Here is a 21,349-nt window from a genome sequence, read left to right on the forward strand (position 1 = left end):
CTATATAAGGGGGAGTCGATGGAGAAAGAAAGGATCGATTCATTGTCAACACAACCATAGCTTTTAGCAGTCGAGCACCTTTTCGGCTGAAACCTTCGAGATCTACTTGCCCTCTACTTTCCACGAAACCCTAGTCTACAACTTGTAGGCATTGACAAATCGATACCTTGTCACTGCATGAACCACATCGCACAAGCATGCGGCCTTAGTTGCTACGACATGCACATCAATATCTATAATCTACTCGTAGCTATTAGTAGTCTTATAGACTCGAACAGACACTACAGGAATCGTGGAGTATGCCGACGGCCGACTGCTCTCGGTGTAGCCATTCCTGGCCCTCGGCGTAGGCTACGCCGACGGAAGCCCTCGGCGTAGCTCGTCGGCGTCCACTTCCTTCGGCAGAGCTTGCTGCGCCGTCGGCGTAGGGTTGGCCGTCGGCATACGCCTCCTACACCGACGGTGACGGAAGCCCCTCGGCGTAGCGTGCTGGCGCGCCGTCACCGTTAACGGAGGGACTGCATACACCGAGGGGATTACCGTCGGCATAGACGTGCACGTGGCGAGCGGAGGAAGCTAGGCCGGAGCCCGGGCCAGGCCATACGCCGAGGGTCTGGCCCTCGGCATAGCCTTGCACGTGAGGAACCAGGCCGGAGCCCAGGCCACAGGCTACGCCGAGGGCAATACCCTCGGCATAGACCTGACCATATGGCCATGGCAAGGGTCTATGCCGACGGCATTGCCCTCGGCGTAGCCCTGCCCAGTTTTTTTTTTATTTCAGCAGGTTTTACAACACCCAAATTCACCATAATTCGACCAAATTCACCATAATTCTCCATAATTCACCAAAATAGCATATAATTCACATAATAGCATACATAGTGCACATAATAGCATACAATAGGATTGTCATGTCATCCAAATACATAGTAGTAGCTAGCGCATAACCGGAATAGTAGTAGCAAACGCGCGCATACATAGTGTGAGCCGACTACATGAAGAACCCGGGTGACATAGGCATCCCGAATGGGCCTGCCGAATAAGGTACCCGAGGTTATATGAAGGCCCACGACCCGAAACTTTTGAGGCCCGGAAGCCCAATAAACATTGATATAGAAGATAGATCTAGATTAGTAATAAAGAGTCATGTAATTATACGGGAAGGACTCAAATAGTCTCCCGGAGTTTGCAACTTGTACGATACGAAAGCCTCGGCTCCACCTCCTATATAAAGGGGAGCCGAGGGAGAAAGAGAGGATCGAATCCATTGTCAACATACACCCTAGTTTTTCATAGTCGAGCACCTTTTTGGCTGAACCATAAAGATCTACTTTCCCTCTACTTTCTACGAAACCCTAAGTCTACAATTTGTAGGCATTGACAAGTTAATACCTTGTCAACTGGCGCCATCTGTTGGAATTAGAGGCGACAAGGAGGTGATCTCGATGGCATCATCAACATCGTCAACATCATCGACAGCAAGCAACCTGATGGACGGAGGTAAACAGGCCCAACCTGATCTCGTCGATTTTGTTCCTCACCCTCCCGCCCGTTTGCATGCATATGCCGATCTGGAGGAGTCGATGGAGATGACGTTCGGGAGCTTCCACTTCCGCGTCGGGAAAGAAGGATCGCATCGGCTCGCGGCACCGATTTTTTCGGGACTGTTAGCGGCCGATTCCGATTTCTCGGGATCATCAACATCATCGATCGAGTCAAGCGACGAGGAGGTTTTGCCGCCAAGCTTCATCAAGCCCTCCATCGGCGGAGAACTCGCCGATCTGCTCGACGGTATGTCTTTCGGGTCGTTCACGGGCTCCGATCTGAGCAGCGACTCGAAAAGCATCGACAACTTCGACTTCATCGACAAATCTACCTCTACTCGGGAGGTCTTCACCGATCGATACGACGGCGTCACCGACCCTGGAGATGATGAAAACATAACTGCAATATATCATCAAGTCTGTGCAATTGGGGAATCGTGCCGACAAGAGGACGAAGCGTCAGAAGCTTTCAATGACTTGGGAAATACATACATCGAACCTTGCAGATCTCACCATAACAGGAGGCAAATACATCGGGTCCACGCCGCGAGAAAAGATACATCTGCCGCAAGAAGCTTAGGATAGAGCTCAGAGAGCCATGGATGGCACAGAGCCGATGACTACCACGGCTACACCGGAAGCGCTGCTGGTATATAAATATAAACTCGCTCGTGTTGGACGAGAGTTAGAGAAACAGAGAATAATACTTAAAGCAAGGAAAACTGCAGCTTCCACGTCAAGTGCGCGCAGGGCCGCTCTGAGTCGACAATTAGGAACGATGGGAGACAGTCACAGAGACGCCCGTGCAGGAGGAAGATCTCGACTGGCAAAAGAGAACTTGATCCAAAACCTCGATATGTCCTTTATGTCGATAGACACGAGAGGGCACATCATACCAAAAACACCGTAAGCGGGATATTTGGCGACACATGCTTTCATGTTAGCATCCAAACCACCTAGCTGCGGGGATCACCACATTCAAAGTCATCATCAAGCCTCTTCTACTTTAGCTTAGTGAGTTCTTCTAGATCCAGTTTTGTTATTGTATCTTAATAGATAGATCTTGGGTAATCATGTAGGATGATTTTTTTTATTTGCATCAAACCCCTTCATTTGCTCGGCGCCAAGCTCGGCGACCACCATTGAGAGTCCGGGATGACGTCATCAGTCTGTCGTAGAAGCTGTGAGCGGACATCGGCGCACATCCATGAATGAGCAATGAAGAGGAGCCGAGCGCTCGGGGGAAGATAGAGGGCAAGGGAATGGCTGGATCGGTGCCGAGAGGGACCCGCGCGGTTAATCCAATGCGGTACATTTGAGGCGCCCCCAAGTGATCCCTGCAGGTAATGCCAGACCAAATATTAGACTACCCCTGCCTGTCAGCATGGTTTGGATTCTTATGTTGGGGCCTATTTTCTAGGCCAAAGCCCCCAAAACCCGCTTGGACCTTGTTTCGTACTAGAGCGTTTGTGGGGATTAGTTAGGATAATACTCTATAGTATTGGGTGAACCCCTAGCGTCACCCAATCCCCACAAAACTACATCCCTATTCACTAGGTAGGGGTAGAACATTGGGGATTAAAAAAAATACACTAGGATTTGAGAAAAAGTGGGGATAAGCAGGGATTAAACTCGCTCAATACTCTAACACCAAACATGCATTTATAATAAGTGGGGATTTGGAGTTTGTTGCGGATTATTTCCACTAATTCCCACTAAAACTCTAGCATCAAACAAGGCTTTGGGGTTGCTGATGGGGTTTTGGGGGGCATTAGTGGAGATGCCCTAAGTCAACCCATGTTAATCAATACAAAAAGTGATTTCTTTTATTTCTGAAAAATAATGCTATAAATATTATTCTGACCATGCTTCCGGAGCATAGCATAACCACAAGAAGCACATCACTTGACTTTAGAACACCAGTTCTAAAAATTGTAAATAAAGCACCATCACAGTATCACACACAATAATTACTCGCTCAAAATATGACTTGAGAAGGGTTAACTATGATCTGATGCTACATTGCTACATTGACGATTCGTTGTACTCGTCCACAATCACTGTAGGGGGATTCTTCATCTTGTTCGCCAGTCCCTTGATCTCCTCAGCAGCCTTAGGTGCCTTACCGCTGACTGTTAGAAACACCTGTCGGAGACTTGCAAGGTTGTCCAGGCCATGAACACCATCAACAGCCCTGAACTTTAGCTCGAGCCTCTCCAGCACTGGCATTGCCCCTTCAGGGAAACTAATAGGTGGCAGGATTGGTGCCATGAAACGTAGTAGCTTAAGCTTTTCGAAGCCTCCAATTGGCACAAATATCTCCCCTCCTGACTCTAATGTATTTTTGTGCACAACTGTGAGCGAACTTGGATTGTTCAACTTCACTGCATCAAGGGAAAATGTGAGAGAAAAGAGCTCAGGCAGGTCAGTGAGAACCTCCAAAGTATCTGTAGTGAGTGAAGTTAACGATAAAGTTAGCTTCTCAAGGCTATGCAAGCGCTCAATCCACTTGGGCAATTTAGACAACATGCCCGAAAGCTCCAGGGAGTGCAGGTGCTCCGGCGGTGCTTCTGAAGAATTGAGCGAGTGTTCAAGAAAGCCAGTGAAGTCATCGTCAATTGCAAGAGACTTGAGGGAGCAGCTGCTCAAGTGCTCAATAGCAGACAGCAATGATTCCTTATCTGATTTTCCCAATTTCCCAAGTATGTAAATGCTGAGTTTCTTCAGGTTGGTGAGCTTCTCGAGGTCTTGGACCGATTCCTTAGACCAGGCTCTGCTTTCTGATGAAGTTGAGCTTCCACATATCTCCACGCCAGATAGTACCTGAAGAGTTGTCATTTTTGTGATCTCCTCTGTTAATTGCAAAGCTACCCTCTTGCTTTTGTTGCCTGCAAGCAAATGGGCCATTCTCTTAAGCCTCTCAATGGATCGAGGCAACAATCTCACTTTTGTCTCCCTTATGTCAAGTACCTCTAAACATTCCAGCTTACCTATTTCGGATGGGATCTCGTCAATGTCAGTCTGGCGTAGACTCAAGTACTTCAACTGATGCAATTTGCATATTTTTTTGAGTTGATGGGGTGACAAATCTCGGCAGAATTCAAGATCCAGCACTTGTAATATCTGAAACTTAGACAAAGAAGAATGCATTGCTTCAAAGCTTATGAATGCTGTCAAGGATCGCACATGTGACAATTTCATTCTCTCCACTGTGTTTTTTTCTTCCAAAGAACTTTTGTGGACAGACAACCTGCGCACCTTATAGCTTGGAAACGGTGTCTGCCAGTGCCCACCCACCACAGTGATGAAATTCTCATCGCTTGACTTGGATACAACGTACTCAAGAACCATGTCATGAATTTGGTAGTTCTTCACCTTGCCGTTACTACTATTGTTGACTGCCCTTATTAAGTTCCTGCTAATGAGTTCATTGAAACAGTCTTCAGCAACCTCCTCAACATTCTTCCCATGCTTCTCAACGATGAACCCTTCTGCTATCCATCTTCTGATCAACCGCTTTCTGCTGATAAAGCAACCCTTGGGAAACATGCTCAAGTACAACAAGCACGTCTTAAGGCCAGCAGGCAAATCATTGTAGCATCGGTCAAGTATTTTTGTCACTCCTTCCGTGGTGAGATTTGTTCCCAACCCTCCGCTCAAATCCTTGTCTACTTTACGCAAATAGGCATCTAATATCATCAAACTAGTGCCCGATCTCAGTTTACTTGCCACAAGCCCTGCTACAATAATGATGGCCAAAGGCAAACCACCACATTTCTTCAACAAAGCTGACATTATTCCACCATCATCAGGTGCGGCTTTTGTTTGACCGGCTGATGTAGCTTTTGTTGGACCAGTTGATGCAGCCTTACTAGGATTACTGGAGAAGTCTGATGTATTCTTACTGCGATCATTAGGAGGACCGTAGGTAATTTCACCAGATGATGCCATCTTATTGGGATTATAATCAGCGCTGGAGATAATTTGACCATCCGATGCCATTTTAGTTTGCTTGCCAGGGGCACTAGAGATAAGTTGGCCATCAAATGCAGTTTTGACAATTTGGCCGTCTAATGCAGCCTTAATTATATTGTCAGGAGCAGTAGAGGTGATCCCACCATCAAATGCAGCTCTAATTGGAATATCAAGCGTTCCCAGGATAATTTGACTAAATAGTTTGTCAGATTCCACTTGAAGAAGTGGCTCGTGCTCATGAATATAACCATGTCGTCCACGGCAAGAAGCTGCAGCTACAGACTTAAACCTTGTTGTCACCACTATGTTACCACCCTTCTCGCTTTCAGGTAGAGAATCATTAATGTTCTCCCATGCAGATATAGACCAAATGTCATCTATCAAAATAAGGTACCTATTTGAAGCATGGTCAAAAAAAAGTATAAGAGTTACAAGAATAGCTTCATTTGGCTCATCAATATCCGTCCTTGTATAATATTGTACACCATAAAAATATCACAGTTGCACAGGTATTAGCCCAAACACCGCTGAACATTACATTTCGAAGGGTGTTGAGTGGTAATAAATGGACTGTATGGTTGCAATTATGTCGAAAACTCATGATGGTAAATTTGAATGAAGAGGATGATCGTTTTGTTTGGAATTTGACATCTAATGGTTTGTTTACAGTGAAGTCTATGTATGAAGATTTTATGTGTGACAATACACCTTTTCTGAGAAAGTATCTCTGAAAGGTTAAAATTCCCCTTAAGATTAAGATTTTCATGTGGTTTTTGAGTAATAAGGTTCTGTTAACTAAGGATAATCTAGCTAAACGTCATTGGAATGGATGTACAAAATGTGTTTTCTGTGGGGAACAGGAGACCATACATCACTTTTTTATTGAATGTCCCTTAGCTAAACTCTTATGACGTACGGTTAATTTCACTTATGATCTTCCACCTCCGACTAATATTACTAATATGTTTGGTAATTGGTTAAATAGAGTAGATAGACAATCTAAGGTTTTTATCCGGATTGGGGTTTCTGCTTTATGTTGGTCTATTTGGAGGGTCAGAAATGACATAACTTTTAATAAAAATGCCTTTTTTTCATTTCTTGCAGGTTATCCATATGGTTTCCCATTGGGTCCAGTTTTGGGTCCTACTCTCTCCGGAGGGGCAGCGGGATGCGATGGCTTCTGGTTGGACACAGCTAATGATGGTCGCTCAGGATATCTTGTGCCAGCCTAGTTGGCGACATACTAGAAGGCTATGTTGATGTGTAGTCATAGCATGTGTTGTTTTCGATGGTCGATTTTTGTATCAATCCTCGGTAATGCGTGAGTTGTAAACGATACTGTTCGAAACCTATTTTTCTAATAAATGGTCGTGTGCATCGTCATGATGCAGAAGCCGGGGTATACCACCATTTCGAAAAAAGTAGCAAGAAATAAAAGCGTCATGCAAGAAAACTTAACATGAAATAATTTTCAATATATGCTCATTTGTTTAGATTTAAAAGTAAATGCTATGGCAGAACCATGTTGAATGAAAAAAAACACTAGAATATTTTCTTCCTTTTTTTCTCCGTGAAGAGAAGGTTAGGCCTCTGCATCAAAAAGATTGTTTTTTTCGAAATGGGGCATTACCCAGCCTCTGCATCAAGGTGATGCACACGGCTTTTCATTTATTGGAAAGGTTCAAAATTGATGTAGCTCCGCCTAAGGATGACACTACACCAAGACCAACTAGTCCCCCAAGTGGACCTATGACTCGAGCTCGGGTGAAAGCCCTACATGAAAAGATACGAGCCTCGAGAGAAGTACGTTGCAGGAGACCCGGCGCTGGACAAAGAAGAAGGAGAAGAAGAGTTTCAGCTGGAGGCCGTCGCCCAGGACCGGCACTGCCGGCCTCACCACCCCGGAGATGCTGGCCACGACACCCCGGCACTGTCGGCCTGCACACCCCGGCACTGCCGGCCCCAAGCCGCCGGCACTGCCGGCCTGCTCACCCCGGCACTGCCGGCCTCCAACCACCGGCACTGCCGCCCCAGCCTTCTGAAGACACGACCGCGAGCCAGACCGGCACTGCCGGCCCCACCCGAGATGACTTCATCTGGACCGTCTATTTCTCATCTATGGACCTGGATACTTTATTGTAATGCCCCTTTTTCCCCTGTACGAATCTGGACCTATAAGTACCTCTTCCCCCACCTCAATTAAGGTTTAGACAAGATTTAGGATTAAACTACCTTGAGCTTTGTCTCCCTAGAACTATGTTCTTTGTATCAAGACACTCTTGAGGGATTTCTACTCTTCATGGATGATTCAAAGCTATCACTTCTCTCATCCAAGTTCTAGTTTAGATCTCCAATACCAATCTCCCACTTGTTAGATTCTACCAAGGGTCTCTCTAAGAAGTGGTTCTATTGGCTTTGTCTAACCTACCAAGTGAGTAAATTTGGTTTGTGTTGGGTTGTGTGTGTTTTGATTTGGGTTTTGTGTGTGTTCTTCCCCTTTCCCATCTCCCCCATCCACTCACTTGGTCAAATTCGTGGGATATGGGCACATCCTAGCCCTTAGGCCTCATCAAATGGTATCAGCAGCTCTTGGTTAGCCCGGATTTGACCTCCATCCATCCAATTTCACACCCAAAAAAATTCCAAAAAATTCCCCAAAAATAGCCCTAAATTGCCTTTGGTCAGATCTGTGATTTGGTTGAGTTTTGAGTGGTTTTGGTCCATGGATTTCATGCCCCTCTGGTTGATCTACGTTTCTCCCACTTTCTAGACTTCAATTCCATCGATTTTCCTCGTTTTGGTCGAATTTGGTCCGCTTTTCGCGAAGAACAGTTCGAGCGGTTCATCAGGGACCGGCACTGCCGCTCCTGCCAGGCCGGCACTACCGCCCAGGCCGGCACTGCCGCCACCTCAAGGCCGGCACTGCCGCCCCGGCTGGCATTGCCGCCCCATCTAGGCCGGCACTGCCGCCAGGAACAAGCCAAGCTCGCCAGCTCCATTTCGACCACGACTTCACTCTTGTGTTTGCTCAAGCAACGACACTCTCGGCACCCCGAACTTGCAAACGTACTCTTGATCCCACCACCATATTGCAAGTTGCGTGATCATCACCGCCTACGCCACATCTAGGTATAACTTGCAAATCCCTTTTCCTTTTGCGATCTAAACCTTCCGAGCATTGCTTGTCAAGTGTTGCGAGACATTACACGCGTCCCCGTTGTGAGGTGTGTGTAGTGTGGAGTTAAGCTTATAAGCAAAACTCGTGTGGCAAAATAGCAAAAGCGAGGCTAACGCTAACATAGTGCGAGAAAAAGCCGCAAAAACACAAAAATAGCAAAAAGAGCAAAGAGTGTCTAGTGCCACCAAATACGAAGAAGGAAAAGCTTTTAAGCAAAAGAGAGAAAAGAGAAGAGAGGTCGCGTGTAAATCTTGTTGTCTCTTCGTTTGCAACCAAACTTTGCCTCTCCTTGTGTTAGTGTGACACCGAGCACCCTTGCTAAGGGGTTTTTACTTTTTCCGCTCATTCCTTGGTCGCACTAACCGCAATCATCTCGTGTGTGTGTTCCACATCTTTCTTGTTTTCGTGATCACCATTTGGACAATTGATTTTTGAAGCTTACCCACTTTTAACAATACACTTGATCTTGGATTTCATCATTTGGCTTTCCATGATCCTAACCTACCACCATATTTGCTAGCTTTTGCTTGTGTTTTTGTGTGAGTACCCCAACACAAATCGATTTGCTCTCGGTATTGTTAGTCGACCCAATTCCATCACTTCAAGGTAAGACCCGAAGGTAGTTTCTCCACTAACCACCACCATATAGCTCTTGCCTTGATCTCATGGATAGGAATGGAGATAAAGGGAAGGACGATGGAGTCCTCCACAACAACAAGCGGTTGGTTACACAACACAACCTATGGACTTAACGCCAAGAGTTCAAGGAGCAACTCGCCTTGTTCAAAACACGCATCGACGAGCAATATGAGGAGGTGTCCAACAACTTCACCATCGTCAATCAAGATATGACCCTACTTCGAGAAGCTACGGACAACTTGAATGGCCAAATGGCGGCCAATGATGCGAACATGGAGAGGCGCATGGATAGTCTCGAGCGCGCCATCAACAACTTGGGTCACCGACACCGACATCGCTCTACTTCCTCATCATCAAGCTCGGCGCAAGATTACTACTCTCACAATCGTCATACGTCCTCAAGCTCCAACTCAAGGCATGAAGACCATCATTGACTTCGTCGCCCACATGATCGTCATGAAGACTCTCGATCGAACTCGAGGCGAGGAGAGTTTCATCGCCACGCTCGTCCCCATGAACGTCCTCAACAAGAACAAGTACTACACCATGTACGCCATCAAGAGGATCGCCATGCCCACCATGGGCGTGATGACCAACCCCACGACAACGTCATCCACAACATGGAACCGGCACCTCTTCGTGAGCCACATGTTGATGCTCAAGACCAAGGTCATCAAGACCCACCGAGGCATGATCTCCGGAATCATCCCCGTCAACAACAACATGGAAGAGGAGACCCGGACATGGCTCAAGAGGAGGCCAACAACATTGGACATCGTCAACAACCTCCACAAGCTCGTCAAGATCTTCGACAACACCATCATCGCGAACCAAGTGAAGCTAGTGTTCAAATTCAACACCAACCCAATGCTATGGTTGGCCGTGGAAGACCTCCTCAACCACCTCAAGCCGCAAGAGATGAAGGCATCCGCCCTCGCCGACGAAACTTGGAAGATGAAGAAAACATGTATGGCAAGCTCAAGTTCAACATGCCCAAGTTCAAAGGTGAAGACGACGCCGAGGCTTACCTCTCATGGGCACTGAAGGTCGACAAGATCTTCCGCATCCACAACTACTCCAGTACCAAGAAAGTGGCCATGGCATCTCTTGAGTTTGAAGATTATGCCAACACTTGGTGGGAGCAAGTAGTCACTCTAAGGGAAGAAAAGGGTGAAGACCCAATTGACACTTGGGAAGAGATGCAAGCTCGCTTTGTGCCCACCCACTACAAGACCGACCTCTTCAACAAGCTACCACAATTGAAGCAAGGCACCAAGACCGTCGAGGAGTTCTTCAAGGAGTTGGAGTTAACTATGATGCGAGTCAACATCCAAGAATCCGAGAACCAAACTATTGCTAGGTTCTTCAATGGCCTCAATTACCCAATCAAGAGGATAGTTGAATTCCAACCATACTCCAACATGATTGAGTTGGTACACCAAGCTTCCAAGGCCGAGCGTCAAGTGAACGAGGACAGCAAGTACTCCAAGTCCAAATCTTACTTTGCCTCCAAGCTCGCTACATCCGATCCTCCATCAAGTGCAAAGCCTTCCGTTTCCTCTACACCATCCAAGCAAACGGCTACCCAAAGTCGCATGAAGCAACCGGTGACTTCCACTGCATCCTCAAAGACCTCTACGGGACCCCCTAATGTCACTTGCTTCAAGTGTGGCACACAAGGCCACAAGTCCTTCGAGTGCAAGAATACCAAAGTCATGATCACTATGGAGAATGGTGACATAGAAACGCTAACTGAAGGTGAATATGAAGCTCTTGTCCAAGCCGCCATCACCAATGAAGAAGATTATGATGAAGAAAGAGGAGAAGACCCTCTCTTATGTGTGCATGACCCTAGCCCCTCGCTTGTGGTCACAAGGGTGCTAACAACTCAACCATAAGCTATGGAAGACCAACGGTGCAACATCTTCCAAACCCGTGCCGGTATTGGTGGCAAGTCTATCAAGGTCATCGTCGATGGAGGAAGTTGCCACAACCTAGCAAGCACCGAGTTGTGTGAGAAGCTCAACCTCACGCTCCGAAAGCATCCTCACCCTTACCATGTCCAATGGTTGAGTGACAAGGGCAATGTCAAGATACAACATATCGTAACCGTCAACTTCAAGATCGGCCCTTACGAAGACACCATTGAGTGTGACGTGGTGCCCATGACGGTGTGCCACATGTTGCTTGAGCGCCCATGGTAATACGACAAGAAGGCGATACATGATAGACACTCAAATGTCTACACCTTCACGGTCAAGGATAATAAGTTTGAGCTTCGCCCAATGACTCCTAGCCAAATCATCGCGGACAATGCGAAGGCTTTAGCGAGGGCCCAACAACACAACCACCATAGAGAGTTGAGAGGAGAGGGAGCGACCCACCAAAAAGAGAGTGAGCGCCACAAGCCATACATGAGTGAGATAAATAGCGTCCTCCTAGCCACCAAAAGCGAGTGGAGAGAAGTGCAAGAAAACCCATCCACCACTTTGCACTATGTGCTCATTTGCAAGGGACCATCGTCGGAAACTAATGACTTAACCAACATTCCTTCGTCTTTGTTGTCTCTTTTGAAAGAGTTTCAAGATGTCTTCCCCAACAAGCTACCTCATGGACTACCACCGCTTCGGGGCATCGAACACCGCATCGACCTCATACCCGGCGCTCCTCTTCCAAACCGCGTCGCCTACCGCACCAACCCCGAAGACACAAAGGAGATTCAACGCTAAATACAAGATCTCCTCGCAAAAGGGTACGTTCGTGAAAGCCTTAGCCCTTGTGCGGTTCCGGTGATTCTCGTTCCTAAACCGGATGAGACGCAACGAATGTGTATGGATTGTCGCCCCATGAATGCCATTACCGTTCGATACCGCCATCCCATTCCGCGTTTAGATGATATGCTTGATGAGTTGAGTGGTGCCACGATTTTCTCTAAGGTAGATTTGCGTAGTGGCTACCACCAAATTCGCATGGCAATTGGTGATGAATGGAAGAAAACATTCAAGACCAAACTTGGTCTCTATGAATGGCTTGTCATGCCATTTGGTCTCTCAAATGCTCCATCGACTTTTATGTGTCTTATGAACCATATCTTGAGACCTCTCATTGGAAAGAGTGTGGTTGTTTACTTTGATGATATTCTCATTTATAGCAAAAATCTCGAGGACCATGTTCAACATGTGAGAGAAGTCTTATGCATCTTACGCCATGAGAAGCTTTATGCAAATCTTCCCAAATGCACATTTGCCCAAAACAAATTGGTTTTTCTTGGATTTGTGATTTCCACCAATAGCATTGAAGTAGACTCTTCGAAGGTTGACGTCATACATAATTGGCCCACACCCACCACCGTTGGTCAAGTTCGAAGTTTCCATGGACTCGCCGGTTTCTACCGCCGTTTTGTGAAAGACTTTAGCACCATTGCTTGCCCTTTAAATGAGCTTACCAAAAAGAATGTTCCGTTTGTGTGGGGCAAGGCTCAAGAAAATGTTTTGATGAATTTAAGAAACGCCTTACCGAGGCACCACTACTCGTCCTTCCGAACTTTGCAAAAGCTTTTGAAATTGAGTGTGATGCGAGTGGACTCGGTATTGGTGGAGTTCTTATGCAAGATGGAAAACCCGTGGCATACTATAGTGAGAAGTTGGATGGCGCACGCCTCAACTATCCTATTTATGACAAGGAACTTTATGCTTTGGTTCGTGTTCTTGAGATTTGGCAACACTATCTTTGGCCAAAAGAGTTTGTTATTCACTCCGATCATGAGTCTTTGAAGTACTTGAAAAGCCAAACAAATTTTAACAAGTGACATGCTAAGTGGGTTGAGTTTATTGAGTCCTTCCCTTATGTGATCAAATACAAAAAGGGAAAGGACAATGTGGTCGCGGATGCTCTTTCCCGCAAGAACAACATTTTGCTCACTCGCTTGGATTTTCACGGTTTGGGTCTTGAGGAGATAAAAGAACTCTACCCTTCCGATTCTTTCTTTGGACCCATATTTGAGAAGTGTTCCGTTGAACGAGGATTTGATGATTTCTACTTGCATTATGGCTACTTGTTTAAAGCTAACAAAATTTGCATACCCGAGTCTTCTCTTCGAAAGTTGCTTTTGCAAGAGTCACATGGAGGTGGTCTCATAGGACACTTTGGACGTGACAAGACACTCTCTATTCTATCCACTCATTACTATTGGCCGAAGATGAAGCGAGATGTGGAGCGCCTATGCAACCGTTGCACTACATGCCTTCAAGCTAAGTCCACCACCAACCCATATGGTCTTTACACACCTTTGCCTATTTCATATGCACCATGCTCGGATATAAGCATGGACTTTGTACTAGGCTTACCACGAACAAAACTTGGGCATGATTTGATCTTTGTGGTAGTGGATAGGTTCCTAAAATGGTTCATTTCATACCTTGCCATAAGACCGATGATGCTTCACACATTGCTTTGTTGTTTTTCAGGGAAGTTGTTCGCCTACACGGAATACCGGCAAGCATTGTATCGGATCGAGGCGTCAAGTTTATGAGTTATCTATGGAAGTCGCTCATGGTAAAGTTTGGAGTGAAGCTCTTGTTCTCATCATCTTCGCACCCGCAAACGGACGGACAAACGGAAGTGTTCAATCGAAGCCTCTCAACTCTTCTACGCACACTAGTGAAGAAAAAATTGAAGTCATGGGAAGAGTACCTACCCCACACGGAGTTCGCCTACAATCGAGCCAAGCACTCCACAACATCACGGAGTCCATTCATGATCGTCTATGGCTTCGACCCTCCCACGGCACTCGACCTCCTCCCACTACCTCTTCATGAGAGGACGAACATGGACTTCGACAAGCGCACCACCACCATGAAGAAACTACATGAAGACACAAGAGCAACCATACAAGACCATGTGCTTCGTCAAGCTACCCACCTCAACGCCAACAAGAAGGAACGAGTATTTGAAGAAGGAGACCTTGTTTGGATTCACTTTCAGAAAGAAAGCTTCCCTCATGAACGCAACTCCAAGCTAAAGCCAAGAGGAGATGGGCCCTTCAAGGTCCTCAAGCGCATCAACAACAACGCCTACGTCATCGACATACCATCCTCCAAGTACTTGGTGAGCAACACTTTCAACATCTCGGATCTCTCACCCTATCATGGAGATGAGGAGGAACAAGAGTCGAGGACGAATCTCTCCCAAGGGGGCAGATGATGTAGCCCCGCCTAAGGACGACACTACACCAAGACCAACTAGTCCCCCAAGTGGACCTATGACTCGAGCTCGGGTGAAAGCCCTACATGAAAAGATACGAGCCTCGAGAGAAGTACGTCGCAGGAGACCCGACGCTGGACAAAGAAGAAGGAGAAGAAGAGTTTCAGCCGGAGGCCATCGCCCAGGACCGGCCATGCCGACCTCACCACCCCGGAGATGCCGGCCTCGACACCACGGCACTGCCGGCCCCAAGCTGCCGGCACTGCCGGCCTCAAGCCGCTGACACTGCCGGCCTCCAACCACCGGCACTGCTGCCCCAGCCTTCTGAAGACGCGACCGCGAGCCAGGCCGGCACTACCGCCGGAACCAGGCCGGCACCACCCGAGATGACTTCATCTAGACCGTCTATTTCTCATCTATGGACCTGGATACTTTATTGTAATGCCCATTTTTCCCCTGTACGAATCTGGACCTATAAGTACCTCTTCCCCCACCTCAATTAGGGTTTAGACATAATTTAGGCTCAAACTACTTTGAGTTTTGTCTCCCTAGAATATGTTCTTTGTATCAAGGCACTCTTGAGGGATTTCTACTCTTCATGGATGATTCAAGGCTATCACCTCTCTCATCCAAGTTCTAGTTCAGGTCTCCAACACCAATCTCCCACTTGTTAGATTCTACCCAACGGTCTCTCTAAGAAGTGGTTCTATTGGCTTGGTCTAACCTACCAAGGGAGTAAATTTGGTTTGTGTTGGGTTGTGTGTGTTTTGATTTGGGTTTTGTGTGTGTTCTTCCCCTTTTCCATCTCCCCCATCCACTCACTTGGTCAAATTCGTGGGATCTGAGCACATCCTAGCCCTTAGGCCCCATCAAAAATTATTCAGAAGTTTTACATCACGGATCAGAAATGATTGAGACAAATATCAACCATCAAAAAATGAATAAAAACACCGAATTATCCATTTTGTATCCTATTAGTGTGACGCCACCCAGTTCAACAGAATTATCCATTCTGCATCAAAAAGATGCATACAATCTTTATGTAAATTTTATATTCAACAAAGGTCCAACAAAAACATATATCACAAACAACCTAAAGCCACCACAGAACACATATAAACCAGACAATGGGTGAAGATCATGACATCGGGGGCATATGGCCTAAAAAGATAATGCTCCATCAGCTAGGCATCAGGGACATTACCGAGTCACACCCTATGCCGAACCTGGAACACAAGTCCGGTTCAACATATGCTCATCGAGCACCTCATACGTGTTAGAGTATACCACAATTAGATATTAGAGTAGGACATGGTTTGCTATATTTGATAGTTTAGGATTCTATCTCTAGTAGGCTTATTAGTCACCAAGTCTTCTACTACTATATAATCAGTCCAAGGGGCTCTCAATGTAAGCACGCAGTATCAATCTAGAATTAATACAACTATTATTGCCTTCATGGTATCAGAGCGGTTCTTTTTGCAACCTAGGTTTTAGCCACCCACCGCTTCCGCCGCCCCCGGGGAGATCGATCTCCATGATCTCCGCCGGGGGCATCCGATCTCGTTGCTAGGTTTTTCTTTAGATTAGTTTCGTAGTTTAGCAAACTTTGTTTCAGATCTATTTCTTTCTCTCTTTTTCTTTAGCCACCAAATAGTCTGCTCACCATGTTGTCATCACGCGTCTCTACTCCAACCTCACGCCAACCTCACGCCCATGTCGGATCATCTTCGCCAACACCAACCGGAACACCCATCCCAACTATACGCCTCGCCATCAACAAAGGGCTGCATCATCGTCGCTGGTCATCATCGCCGACCACCATCTACACCAACAACTCTGCCGCACATACTGCATTGTCGCCGTCATCACCAATCAAGGTCTTTGTCAACGCCAACGGGTTCTGCGTCGCCGCGCTCTTGCATGTAGATGAATAAAACGGGTTCGATCCCCGACATCTACTACTGCTACAGTTTAATCACCATCGACAACCACCTCGTCATCTTCGTCCACAATGACCATACCGTTAGAGTTGCAGTCTAATTTTTTTGTTTGCACCGCATGTGCTCAATTTTCTTCTTGCAACCACTTCATCTACTCCGGCGCATACGGCGCGCAACCGACCGTACACGGAGGCCTTCTCTGCTACTCCATCCAACTCTGGCGCACCTGGCTCATGGTGGTCCCTGTCATCGCACGCCCGGTACCGGCAACACCGGCGCGTGCCTTCGTCCCTGGCGCGCTCCCGAGCCCGGCAAGTTCGGCGCGGTGTGTCGCCTACCTCAACTACCACAAATCCAGCTACGTCTACCTCGAGTTGACTACGGCTGCAACCGCCTTTTATTTTATCACTATGGCGATTTCCCCCAGGCTCAAGACGACACCGACCACAACAACATCAACATCCACGGCGATTAAATCACACACGGCTCCATCGACCGCGACTACAACGCCCTAACTACCGGCTACATCGACATCGGTATCAAGGGCTATCATCCACCGGCCCCCTCTTCCAGTCGGCGCTTTCGGCTTATGCTCCAGTCGGACCGTCCGTGACGCTCTTGCTGTATTCCCCGTCACTACCGATCCGACTGCGGGGGGTGTTAGAGTATACCACAATTAGATATTAGAGTAGGACACGGTTTGCTATATTTGGTAGTTTAGGATTCTATCTCTAGTAGGCTTCTTAGTCCCTAAGTCTTCTACTACTATATAATTAGTTCAAGGAACTCTCAATGCAAGTACGCAGTATCAATTTAGAATCAATACAACTATTATTGCCTTCAATACGTATGCTTCTGAAGCTGTTGCCACCATCGAATCGCTAAGCCAAGTTCATGGCCAAGGTCCGTATAAACCTTGCTGTAGTCGACGATGTCGTAGCACCATATAGTACTCATGGCACGTCCATCAAGAGAACCCACTTCGCCATGTCGCAGAGACACCGTCGTTGACACGGTTAACCCAACACCAATCCACCACTTACATACAGCATTTGCTCCAACAACAATGCACCAATGAGGAAGAGTGACACCGCCGCATTGTCCAATTAAGGAGACCTAGATCTATGGTTTCCCCCGGAGCATTACGAGTAAGGCTACGATAGCTGCAATGGCGATGTCTTCAACGCGATAACGGCGCATAGATGACACCATTGCCAACCATGACCGAAGCTCGGTTTTCACCGGCCGTCGCGCGTACCGACTTGCAACTTGGACAAGATGCTGGATCACAAGATCCGCCGCAAGAGGACGCAAAACGGCCAACCATCTATGGCAGAGGAGGAGGCCACCACCACCATGCCCGGGGTCACTGCCCCAGGCGTCCTCGTGTTTGGGGTGAAGCCAAGGAGGGCCTCGGCGAGCTCCCACAAGAGCAGCAACGCAAAGAGGTCGCAGCCCACCCATCCCACCTAGGCCTAAATCAGACCAGCCAGCACCACCCCTCCACCGCCCACTACTCCTCCGTATCTGGCCATCGCCAAGTGTTGCCCGCCGCCATGCCGCTGCAACACTGCTGGAAGAAAGCAGGAGCGGACACCACCATAGCCCACCAAGATGATGACTGAGGAGATTGTTGGTGCAGCCCGAGGCTGCACCGTCTCTCCCTCTCTCTCTCTCTCTCTCAGAGGTGGAAGAAGAACAATAGTGACACAAGATTTTCTGGCCGGCGACGAACGCCGCCACGGGTGCACCAACGCCCGAATTCTTTTCTTTTTTACTTGGCTCGTACCAGTACTCAACGCGATCAGCACATGGGAGTATTTATACAGAGCACGCACGCACACACTCCACTCGCCCATGCCCACGATCGCACTTCCGTCTCACGCATGCACGACCTGCACGTCCGGCCGCTCCGCGCTCACGACGCGATCAACGATCAACGCGCACACCACGGCCGCTCCAACAGATCACTAACAACCTAGCTAGCTCAAACGCGCCTATGCGTCCACTAACATACGCGCACATGGAGCTAACCAGGTTTATTTGGCTAACAGAGATGCGCCACCCGGGCTTTACCTGGCGACTTCCCTGGCGGAGGAAGGAGCGTAATGGGAGGCGTGGAGCAAGCGCTAGGGGGCTGGCGGCTAATGGGAGGCGTGGAGCAAGCGCTAGGGGGCTGGCGGCGGACACCCCCGAGTAGCCCACGGGAGCGAGAGCTGAGCGAATTCTGTTTTTCCATATTTTTTTAAACATAGTCCAGATGCTCAAAGATACATGCACCCACCTCTACAAACGGACACGCACACGCACACATAACCTCTATGAGCCTCACCGAGATACTGAGTCTAACTGGCTTGGGCTGATTGCAATTATCATAACCTCTGCATTTCCAAGGAACTGGTCCATTTTCCATAAATTTGAGTAATATTATTATGATCAAACTGTAAAGCTTAATATGAGTAAGTTAAAAATGGCATGGTATATTAGTAACGAATAAAATCATTGTTCCCATAATTTTTAAATAATTTATGTTGATATTATATATATATGAGTAAATTCCAATTATTACCCCCTAGTTTCAAAATTTTGACGCCAATTAGCCCATTTAGGAAAGTTTCATCCAAATTACCCTATTTAGTAAAACTTATGCCAATTTTTATCTCCTATATTATTTTTAAGCGATTGGATGGGTGATTCCCGGCTGCCAGGTACAAGTGGTGACTTGATGTGTCACATAGACTGTTCGTGAAGGCATACCTAATCCAAGTACTGTAATTTTTTGAGCGATTCGATAGGTCACGTTCGCATGTGGCATCTACAGTTCACTGCACTTACGCAGTGTGAGACCATATAGTTGAGGTTCAAACAGGAAGCCTTGCGGTAAAAAAGCTATTGTAACTACCAAGTTGTTGGATAAATGTGAGCAATGGAGAAAAGAGCACACACACCTATGGTGTAGGTGGAGCTGGATTCATCTTGATTCTTGAGATGAGAGAGCCATGAATACGCACGGGAGAAGAAGCAAAAATATGAGGCCAGAAGTTTGCCTAGACATGGTGGTTACTGATTAGAGCCATTGTAGTTTTATTGTAGTATATGTATGTCTTAGCAGAAGGGAAACACCTATTGCATCGCTTATAAAATTTATATGGGGTAAAAATTGGCAAAGTTTTCACTAAATGGGGTAATTAGGATAAAATTTTGCTGAATGGGGTAATTAGTGTCAAATTTTTGAAATTAGGGAGTAAAAACTGGAATTTACTCTATATATATAGGTAATTAACGGCTGACTAATAAAGATGTTTATTGTAGATTTACCAATAAACAAGAGAGCATCATGTTTGTACAGTATTTTGGAAGGAAAGAAGGGAGTAGTACCTCTTATTTTGCAATTGGAGACCGAGCTTCTTTCTGAGATCTTTTTGTTCCCATTCATCAATTTTGTCGAGGGGGTGGTCGTCGTTGTGAGAAGCGCTAGCCTGCTGCTCATGGAACTGCTTCACAAGGCTCCTGAGAAGCAGGAGGATATCGAACTTCTGCGACGCCTGCACGGATGCTCTACAGTCGAATTCATCTCCAAACTTGCGGTACAACTCCAAGGCGAGCGTGGTCTTGCCAAGGCCACCAAATCCGACAATGGCAAGGAACCTCTTCCAGGTGCCCTCCTGGGTGTTGTACTCCTGGTTCCGGAACCATCGTTCCTCGAGCTTTTTTATGGCACTCTCCACGCCCACGGGCTGCTTCGTGCCAATGAGCTGGGGAGGAGGGACGAGCCGATCCGTGGGAGCATCATCAGCATCAGCTCCGGCGGCCACGGGCTTGTCGCTGCTGACCGTAGTAAGGTTCTCAACCCCGTACCTGCCACGCCGCTCGCTCACGTGCTGCGCCCGGACCTTGAGGTTGCCGATCGCGGCGGCGATGCTGCGGCGCACGCAGATCGTGGTGAGGAGATACCACGCCTTGCGGAGGTACACGAGCTTGCCGGTGCCCCGAGGCTCGTGGCCGAGGCGGTGGTTGACGTCGTCGATGCAGTCCTCGATGTCGTACGACACCTCGCGCACCTGCTTCATCCAGTCCTGCATCTGTTCGTCGTGGGCGTGGCTGCCGGCCCGTTTGGTCCGGTTGAGGAAGGCCTGCATGCTGGCCAGCTCGTCGTTGATGTACTGGATGTCGTCGCGGACGCCCTGGATCAGCGTGTACTCCTGGGCGAGGAGGCTCCCGAGCTTGCCCACCAGGGACTTCACGGCGTCGCTGGAGGCACCCACGACCAGGTCCATCTTGATCCAGGCGATCGAGGCTCCGATTGCCTGCGTCAAAAATGAAAATGATCCATGGGAGCACTACTACTCAGATGAAAGAATGAGATGCCAGTCCATGACGACACGCCTGCAGGTCCTTGCCAGAATAAAGACCTTCCTTTTTTGAGATAACAGAATAAAGAGCTTTAGGACCGAAAGAGCTTTAAAACCAATAGAGGCCTCTCGAAAGAAGAAAAAACTTAAAGTGCACTTCGTTCTTTGAGAGAGGACATTCCCGTGCTAGCTCTTTTTTCCTCTCAAACAACTTGTCGTTTTTATAATCTACAATCCAAACGGTAGTACTAGAAACTCTACCAAGATCTAAAGCAGGTAAGACATAAATATGTACGGTCCAGCGTTGGTCGCAGCAGCACCAGCGATGTTGACGGTAGCAGCAGCTGCGTAGGCGTTGTCGTCCATGTTGGAGTTGCCGAAGAGGTCGTCGATATCCAGAAGAAGTCGTAGTTCGGGAACTCGTCGTCGGACGACGTCGTGTTGCCAGTAGTTGCGCGTAAGCGCTCCACAAAAACATGATTGCCCCTCACCCGTGCAGATCTACGATAGGCAGGG

General features: G+C 47.5%; 1 protein-coding gene across 1 annotated transcript; it reads right to left on the bottom strand.

The window, feature by feature from the left end:
* Positions 1 to 3,507: 3,507 nt before the first annotated feature.
* LOC127348160 (disease resistance protein Pik-2-like) lies at positions 3,508 to 20,758 on the bottom strand. Its single transcript, XM_051374250.2, has 2 exons — positions 19,860 to 20,758; positions 3,508 to 5,913 (listed from the first exon to the last, which is right to left on the bottom strand). Exons 1-2 carry the CDS (start codon positions 20,756 to 20,758, stop codon positions 3,570 to 3,572), a joined length of 3,243 nt encoding a protein of 1,080 aa, XP_051230210.1. The 3' UTR covers positions 3,508 to 3,569.
* Between the last annotated feature and the right edge of the window lie 591 nt (positions 20,759 to 21,349).

This window comes from Lolium perenne, chromosome 4 (genome assembly GCF_019359855.2).
Source record: "Lolium perenne isolate Kyuss_39 chromosome 4, Kyuss_2.0, whole genome shotgun sequence".
NCBI lineage: Eukaryota > Viridiplantae > Streptophyta > Magnoliopsida > Poales > Poaceae > Lolium > Lolium perenne.